This window comes from Solanum pennellii, chromosome 7, assembly GCF_001406875.1.
Source record: "Solanum pennellii chromosome 7, SPENNV200".
Lineage (NCBI taxonomy): Eukaryota > Viridiplantae > Streptophyta > Magnoliopsida > Solanales > Solanaceae > Solanum > Solanum pennellii.
In genome coordinates, this window is record NC_028643.1 from 33,411,611 (window position 1) to 33,420,609 (window position 8,999).

The 8,999-nt window shown below is 33.8% G+C and overlaps 1 protein-coding gene and 1 pseudogene across 4 annotated transcripts; one reads left to right on the forward strand and one right to left on the reverse strand.

Annotated features, from left to right (window-relative positions):
- Window positions 1–1,669: 1,669 nt before the first annotated feature.
- LOC107026201 (pentatricopeptide repeat-containing protein At2g18940, chloroplastic-like) lies at window positions 1,670–8,051 on the reverse strand. 4 transcript variants are annotated; one of them, XR_001457553.2, is made up of 4 exons: window positions 6,908–8,051; window positions 5,549–6,622; window positions 4,986–5,023; window positions 1,670–1,942 (listed from the first exon to the last, which is right to left on the reverse strand). XR_001457553.2 is itself a non-coding variant. In XM_015227084.2 (3 exons), the coding sequence occupies exons 1-2, from the start codon at window positions 7,988–7,990 to the stop codon at window positions 5,570–5,572; spliced, it is 2,136 nt and encodes a 711-aa protein (XP_015082570.1). In that variant the 5' UTR covers window positions 7,991–8,051; the 3' UTR covers window positions 1,670–1,942; window positions 5,549–5,569. The 4 variants fall into 4 exon arrangements, 3 of the variants coding, with proteins under 3 accessions (XP_015082570.1, XP_015082569.1, XP_015082568.1); XM_015227084.2 differs by lacking the exon at window positions 4,986–5,023; XM_015227083.2 differs by lacking the exon at window positions 1,670–1,942 and having other exon boundaries at window positions 4,708–5,023.
- Window positions 2,135–4,552, forward strand: LOC107024967 (annotated as a pseudogene).
- Window positions 8,052–8,999: the final 948 nt, after the last annotated feature.

The following is an 8,999-nucleotide window of genomic DNA, read 5'->3' on the forward strand; positions in this document are numbered from 1 at the left end:
AATTTATATGTCAATCAGTGTTTATTGTATTGATCTATTGATCAATAATGATGTTATTGATAAATAATAATGTTACTAACATACTCCTTATGTAGGAGATAATTGTAGAGTCCTAAGTTAACTATACTTAGAGTCCTACTATAATACATATTACTACTAGAATAATAATAATGCAACTATAAATAATCTAATCCTAGTTGTACTATAATCTTAATCATAAAAATAATTCTAGACGAAATGTAATCCTAATTAAAATAGGTAGTCTAATCTTAGTGTGACTCTAATTCTTCAGCAGTGTTTTAACTCACCAGTCAGCTTCGTTGGATCTGTTCCTTCGACATGTTCCAATCCTAAGCACTCTTCTTCATCAACACTTATTGTAGACAAGTTAGTCAACTGCGTTGGACCTGTTCCTTTGATATATTTCCATCGTTAGTTTCCTTATTCTTCAACAAATATTAGTTAAGAACACGAATTTATTAATTAATATATTTTTAAAAAATAATATATATCTTAATTATTTAATTTAATATCATTTATGTAGTTTTTCATTGCCTAGTATAAACTTTACAGAACGTGTGTAATTACATTATGATGACCAAACATGTCCGTGTAATTACTAGACTGTCTAAGTACTAGGCTAGTAATTACTACCCTAATAATTACACCAATTTCAATTACCAAGTGACTTTCTAAACGGGCCCAAATATAGTTTTGAATCCCTTTTAGAGTTGTAAACTTGAATTGGGTAAATTGAAGCAGGATTTGAAGTGGGTTTGCTATTTTAAGTGTTCAATTTCATGTTACCCATGGCTAATTGCATGCAAAGTATAATTTCTTTACACTTTGCAAAGTGGCTTAAACTCTAAACTCTTGGAGTGTGATTACGGAATTGACTGTTGATATAATTTAGTGAATTCATTGAATTGCTCTGTTATATGAAAATTCACCAATTGTCGATTGATGAATTCTTGCATTAAGGTGGCCAACTCAATTTTAGCTTCATTCTTGCATTGGTACTCGAAACAAAAACCATAGAAGTGGGTAATAAGTACACTTATAAATTTTTGGGTTAATCAAGATGACATGTTGATGAGACTGAGCGAAGATTCCATGTAAGAAAGCTTTGAAATTGAAAGAAGATTAGCATCAACGATGGTAACCTACTTATTGGCGATTAGTTAGTTATAATGAGCAATTCTACAATAACCAAAATGAAATAATATTCAATCTCCACACCCTTATAGACAATTAGTTCTTTGAATCATCAACTATAGTGATTTTGTCGATTGGGAGTTAAAATCAGTGTTGTTGAAATTGGTGGTTTCTCCACCTCTTTGCTTTTTGAACTTCATTGAAATTAATTGCTAGTTAATTCTCTAATTGAATTCTTAACAATATACTAGTCTTGGAATTCTTTGTTGGGTTTTAATTGACGACGAGCTTCGTCCCTTTTCATTGACATTTGAGCATTATGAAAACGTCCTACTCATATCAAGGGAGCAGAGATTCACTGAGGATGTTTAGGACTCCATATATAATGGGAGAAAAGAAAAGTAATGTAGATTCAAACCTCATTGGGCTTTTACAGGCGTCTTTTTTAAGGCAAAACTTCAAAACTGATTGAAGTGACATTAGGTTAGCAGCTTGGAACAAGTTATATCATGCATAGGAGAAAACCTGATATTTCCTTTCTCCTCCTCTAAGAATCATTTCACTGCAATGTGAAAGAGGAAGATACAAACAATCACAAATGTCACACAACAGCCAAGAAAATTACTTCCCTTTATGCTGACATCTTATGACAAAATCAAAACTACAAAGGAATGTCATCGCTACAATCACTATCAATTAACAAGTCTGTATGGCAAATCCTCAACTGTTTTACGTTTTCTTGCAAAACCTCCCTTTCAATTTATCGACCACTGGACTTCATAACTCTCTGCATCAAAAGTAACAAAGCTTTACATCAGAAATGTAGGGCACTAGGTTTACATAAAATGCTAACCACACAATAATTTTTTTAAATGATACTTCTTAGTTGTACTTTTCTTTAAAAAATGAAATATGATTCAGATACTCATTTTTATAGAAATAAAAAATTAAAGTAAAATTTGAAAAAAAAATAGCGAGGGAAAAAGTGAAAATAAAGTTTGGCGGAAAATATACAGAAATAATAGTGATTACCATTTTTCAAATTTCATGCGTAGATCTAGGTTTGAGGGAGGTTTAGAAGGTCAGCCGAGTAAAAAGTGGAGTATATGGGCAGTATCAACAGAATTTAAATGGTGGAAACAGTGAAATGTCACAGTAGAAATTCTGTGGCAATTACAGGAGAAATGTAGGAGTGCCTCAGCGAAAACCTTCCCAGTTATAACCCTGGAAATGTAAGGAATGTTCAATCCAAAAATTCTAAATGTATCCACAAAAATGCAAGCGAGTGTAAACATGGAAAAGCATAAGAAGTCAAGTGGCTAAAGGGAGATGATGGGCTGTTTTCAGCAAAACTTGAGCCGCTTTAACCCTTCTAGTGTTGTACATCACTTCAAACTTCTTATCAATCTCAGAATGGAATAGTAGACCATCAATAAATGACAAATTCAACAGAACAGTCGATTGATTCTGCTGATAGCAGCAGTAGAAAAGGTTCAGTTGATGAGCTCGGTGACTTCTGTAAACAAGGCAACATAAAGAAGGCAGTAGAAGTTTTGCATTTCTTGGAGATGTAATATTTCACAGTCAATTTTGTCTCAATGTATTATGTTGATGGATGGATGCGATGAGGATGAATCCCTTGAGGATGCTAGATCAACTCATAAACACCTTTTTGAGATCTCATCCTCATCTTAACATCAAAATGTACAATAAGATTCTTGAAATGTATGGAAGATGTTGCCTTCATGAATGATGCCTTCTTGGTGTTTCGATAAATGCCTCAACATAATTTGACTTCTTGGGACACAATGATTACATGGCTTGGTTAGATGGTCTTAGAGAAGATGCAATAGAATTGTTTGGGTAATTCAAGAAAACTGGGATGAAACCTGATGGCCAAAAGTTTGAGTGTCTTCCATGCTTGTAGTGTTGTTGGTTATATAGTTGAGGGCATGTTACACTTCGAATCAATGAGTAAGGATTATGACATTGTTCTCTCTATGGAGCCATATGTGGTAAGTACAGGATATCTTGATGAAGCTATGGAGTTTATTGAAACATGCCTATACAGCCAAGTACTGAAGTATGGGAAACCATGACGAATCCGTGTACAATTCATGGGAATTCGGAGCTTGCTGAGATTGTTGAGCTCCGAGACCCATCTTGTTTGGATGGATAGTCAAAGGCAGGTTTTTTGGCTGTGAAAGTATCAGAATAGCCAAGGAAAAAGAGAAGATATATGCATTTCTAAGGGGTTAAGAGCAGCTAACAAAGGACGGTTACATACTAGAGACTAATGCCTCATTTTTATTTTTTTTTTGCACTTAATGGAGGCCTGAATCTTAATCATTCAGATTCATCCCATTAAGTGTGTTTGATTTTTAGGTTTGAATCTGAATGATTCAGATTCAGCTCATTTAGTTCATTTGTTTCTTTTTTCAAAAAGCCTCTTAATGAACCTGAAAAGGTCTGAACTGATCAAATCTTCAAGAGAGTCTTAACATGATTTAGACTTATTTAATAAGTTATGAAATAATATTGTATCAGCTCTCTCTGTCTTTGGGTGACTTTTCTCTCACAATTATAAACTTTCCTTCCCTTTCTCAATCAAACACCACTTTTTTCCCATGAACTGGTAAGTTTTCATAATCTTTACAAGTATTTTATTATATTAATAATTTTCTAAGGGTGTATTGAATGTTTGTAAAGAGCAATTGTTCAATAATATTTTTAGTACATTGATGTTCATCTGAAAAAAAAATACTATTAATAATTAAAAATAATAACTATGAATACATATTTGAGGTCACTTATTAGAATTTTGTTTTAGGCCAATAATTTTATTTACTCTTTCATCATCAAACCTACTTGGTAGATTTCACTAATATATTATTGTCGTTGAACTAATTAATGAGGCTCCTAATAATTCTCCATCCCAATCTTCATTTTCAGCAGGAAAAAAAAATACTTTGGAAAGAAAAAAACTTATTTCGTATGAATTAGAAATTGATGAGAAGATGATTACTACTCTGGAGTTATTGATTAAAAAAATAGTGCACCTACATTTAAAGAATATATGGAAAAATTAGACGGACTTGGATTGCAAGTCATTATACAATACATGTGTTAGTATATTTAGTGAAAGTGTCCGCTTAAAAAAAAAAGAAATATTGACGTTAGAAGTTCACAAGTTAGACAATTGGATCAAGGTTATTGGAACAAAATAAGAATTCTTTAGTTTTTTTCTAATTAGCCAAAATATATGTTAGGTGTAGATACTGTGATACCTTATTTATTATTTCCATCTATTATCTATCATACTTATTGAACTTTATGATATATATTGTGCTATTAAATATTTTTTACTCATGATTTTTTATATGTTACTCTTGATGATTATGATTTTTTTTTAATCAAAAAGTAACATTTTTTGTTCAAATACAGATATTCAAATAAAGTAAAACTTTTCTAGAAAAAACTGCAATATTCTCATGGCCAATCAGTCCATAATGTTGCATCAGCAGAGACCAGAAACAACCAGTGCTTTTGCACTTCACAGTTGAAACAACTTTCACACACATGGCGATTTATAAACATTCTCTGCAGCACAAATAGTACTAAGCACCACAGAAATTTTCATTTTACTATACCATGTGAAATTACCTAAACCATTTCTTATAGACACAGCAATGGAACATCCATTACTACTAGTAAAGCAGCTAATCATCTGGATCATCGGATCAGCTATACTCAATGATTTATTATTTACAGCATTAAATTAATATATAATGTTCCGTAAAATAATCTAGGAATCATTGATAGCAAATCACCTGCCCCCTAATCACCACATCTCACCACGCAAAAAGTTCTACAGCAACAAGAGCAAGTGGTTAGATCACACCATGAAAAGCTAAAGCACCACCTCAGTATTGTAAGCTTAAGAGAAATATATTTCTACTAAAACCAAAAGCAGTTAGTGGACAAGCAAATCAGTTTATCAGTCTTTTAATGTTCATTTCAAAGAAAATCCAAATCATGTGGCAATTCAACTCCCAGTAGTAACAAGGATATGAAAAAAAAAGGTTCAAAAAATGAAAGATCTACAAACATCATAATAACCACAATTGATGCATCTAACAATGGAGAAGACATTTATAAGTCAAAACCTATTAGTTATTCTGTGTCGAAGAACAACGACAAGTCAGAAGAAATAGGCTGCATGGTCGTAAAATGCTCAGGAAGACAAGAACAGTAATCATCTTGCTGCTTTAAATGAATGGAGACAATTCATGGTGATTCCAGAATCACAATGAGGCCATTGATTCTTATAGGCTTCAGAACACTAAAACACACTTTCATGAGCCTACTCCCAAGATAGATAGCACTAACTTACCTTTTATGCAAGCGATCAACATTATCTTACAGATGGTCTTCTGCGAAGAAAAGTTTGAGACGCCATGAGTGTCACTTGAAGTTGCTCAGACACTGTAAATCCCCGAGCTTCCATCAATCCTTGGAACTTTTGAGCATCTTGTACAAATCCACCAGCTATAAGTGACCATATAATCCTCTCGAAATCTTCTGGTTCCAACTGCTCTTGTTTTGCCTCCAAAACTCCAAGAGCTTGAAGAGCCTTTTTCTCAACATTAGCTCTTGCATACATGTCACATAGGCTAATATGAACCTTGAATGGAGGAGCCTCACCCTGCTCAGCAATTTTATCTAAGAGTTGTTCAGCTTCATCAATTAGTTGCATTTTACTCAACCAATCCACCAAAACCGAATAAGTAGCCACCCCAGGCTCAAAGCCATCTATCTCAAGCTCTATTAAAAGATTTAAGGCTTTATCCAGCAAGTTATTCTTCTCATATGCTGCTATCATGGTAGCAGTGCATCTATCATCTGGCTTGTGTCCAAGTTTAATCATGTAATCAAAATTCTGCCTTGCCTGATCAGGGTCACCCGCTTTTCCAAATGCCTCAACAAGTAACATACATGACTCTAAAGTGGGCTGAAATCCTGAAAATTGCATTGAAGTTGCTATTCTTTGGGCTCCATTAGCATCACCATGCTGAGAAAATGACCTTAGGAGGGCCATATAGATCTTCTTAGAGGGTTTCATGTCTCTTACCTCCATTTCCTTCATCAATGATTCACCTTTCTTCGGGTCGCCAGCATTTACATAGGCTAGGATCATGGAATTGTAAACCCCCATGTCTGGTAGAAATCCTTGAGTTCTCAAGCTCTCAAATGCGGCTTTTGCTCGATCCAGATCACCTGCTTTGCTGTACATGTGAACCATGGTTGTTGATGTGAGAATATCAGGTACAATTCCATTCTCTCTCATCTTTCGGATAATTCTCTCGGCATCTTCTCGCCGGTTATCTCTAGCATGGGCATCAATGAGTTTTGAGTAGTCACGTATGTTTGTTTCGAATGACTCTTCACCAAGCACATGTTCTGCAATCTAACATGTTTACAAAAAAGTCGGAGTTAGCTAATACTAAAAAACAACTTAAATTCAGATTTTCTTTTATAGCCAGACTCAAATTCAGATTTGTGACAACCTTTGCTTTATACTATTATAAATTAACAGTACGAAGAACGAGCATTCAAAAACAAGTGACATTAAGAATATTAACTTTAAGTCTCCCAGTTTTTGCGGTTGACAATGGGACGAACGAATGTTAAAAATAAAAATAGAAATTAAAGTCATGCTAATAAGAAAACACATAATTGGAGAAGGAATTACCTTCAAATATAGACTAGGATTTCGGTTCTGCAATCTATCAAGTAAATTTATCCAGTCTACCCTGCTAGGCTGGAGAAGTTGTACCCATTCTGCTATTAGTGGAGAATAATCATCTTCCTCCTGCAAAGAAAGTAATTTTTCAGTAATAATTTTGCACTTGCCGTCTATTTTTTTTGGTTCTTGAGGGCATATGATTTTCTCAGCCTCATGAATCTTATCAGCCACTTGTGACCATTTTGAATCGGACAAATCAAGTCCATAAATCTTATAGTTAATTTTGCCACGCCTTTTTGGAAGAGTGACAAGTTTAGGGTCCTCAGCACGACTTTCACCAATACCATGTTCGGTCCCTTGTTGTTGTTGCTCTTCCTCCTTAAAACGTTCAAGACTGTGATAAAACTCAGTCTCCTCCATCTTCTCGCGTGCCCATTTGAACCTATACTCCCTTAGCATATCTCCACGTATACCTACTTCACCAGCAAACCTACACATCTCCTTAACTTGCTCAGCTTGAAGAAAGTTCTTCATTTTATCCTTCCTTTTTGCTTTCTCCATATCTTCCAAAACCACATTACTCACCTCCCACACTGTCTTCCACAAATCGTGACTAAAATCATCATCCGACGACTTACCTCCAACAATCTGATCAAAACCACCCTTTTCCAGCTCAGAAACAACCTTGTCAACAATAACCAAAAGCATCTCATCAATAGTTTTTTTCTCAAAATCTGGATATACTTGCTTGAGTTTTCCACGCATTATCCAAACAAATCTTGACAAGAAGTCATTCATTGTAATATCATCCTCAGTCTCAATTACCATTTCTTCAGTCTCAATTACCATTTCTTCAGGTGTATCAGTAACTGTATCTGTGTGAATCAATCTTTTAGCACTCCAAGATTCAAATTTTGGAATTGGTGTGTTGTGAATTTGGAAAAATCGGCATTTGGTCCAACTGGTGGACGGTGGAAGAGAGGAGGTAGGGATTGAGGATTTTGAGTGAAAATGACATAGAATTTCCGTAGCTTTGAGTTTTGACAATTTCTCGATAGTTCGCTTGCTCATTAGTTGCTTCATATTCATATTCAGATCAAACAAATTAGGGTTTATCAAATTGCAGGAGAGTTACACAACTTCTCTTATATATATATATATATATATATCTCTATATATAATAAATAAAACCTTTTCGGAGCGGGGTGGATGGTAAATACATATACTTTTGAGTTTTTAAAAAAACAATTAATATGCATAATTAAAAACTTATGAACAAAGCACTAGGAAATTTCTCAATGTTACATTTTTAAAAAAAGAAAGTTTTAAAATAATTTAGTCATTTTCAATTTCAATTTGTAAATATTAAGAAATATAAATATATTTGAAAGTATTCTCTTTTTTAAATTAAAAAGTTACCACATCTAATTATCACGATCCGAGAGCACTCCCAAGTCGTGACGCGTCGTACTTGACCTCTCGGAGGTCTTGTAAAAGCCTCTTAGCAATAATTTCTCATATAAATACGAAAAGTAGTGCGGAATTAAAACTTTTCACATATAAAACCAATAAGGAAACTCTTTTATAAAACGTAAGAAGACTAAGTCTCATCATAAGCCATCTTAGACACATGTTAATATCATAGGGTAACAGCCCTTTCATTTAAAGGAAAACATATATCTAATACAAAGTCTTTAATAAAAGAAAATTAGAACTAAAATTTATGTCCTCGATCATATGAGGACATACCAATCTTGAGAGAAATCAACTTCCCAAGCTTCAAGTTCTAGGATCTCTCACTTGCCACCACCTACACTTTTAGACATAGAAAACATATGGAATTAAGAACAATTAATGCTTTAAGTATGGTGAACATGCAAGAAGCCCTTGCAAAAGGGGACATTTACTTAAAGATATGTTTTTCATGCTACTTTAATAAAAATCTTCATCATAAGAGTTTAAGAGACATAATACAAGTCAACAATCACATATAAGATATATTCAACAAGCATCCCCATATAGAACTTAATTCCATATTCAACAAGTAAGCATTTTCATCACTTTAGACTCACTACCTAAGGTTACTCTAAGACTTACC

What these genes read in the sequence shown, in the direction of transcription:
- LOC107026201 (XM_015227084.2), bottom strand. Translation starts at nt 7,990, where the DNA reads ATGAATATGAAGCAACTAATGAGCAAGCGAACTATCGAGAAATTGTCA. An exon ending in ATCCTAGTCTATATTTGAAG is followed by an intron (nt 6,623 to 6,907) that starts GTAATTCCTTCT and finishes TAAACATGTTAG; the next exon opens with ATTGCAGAACATGTGCTTGG.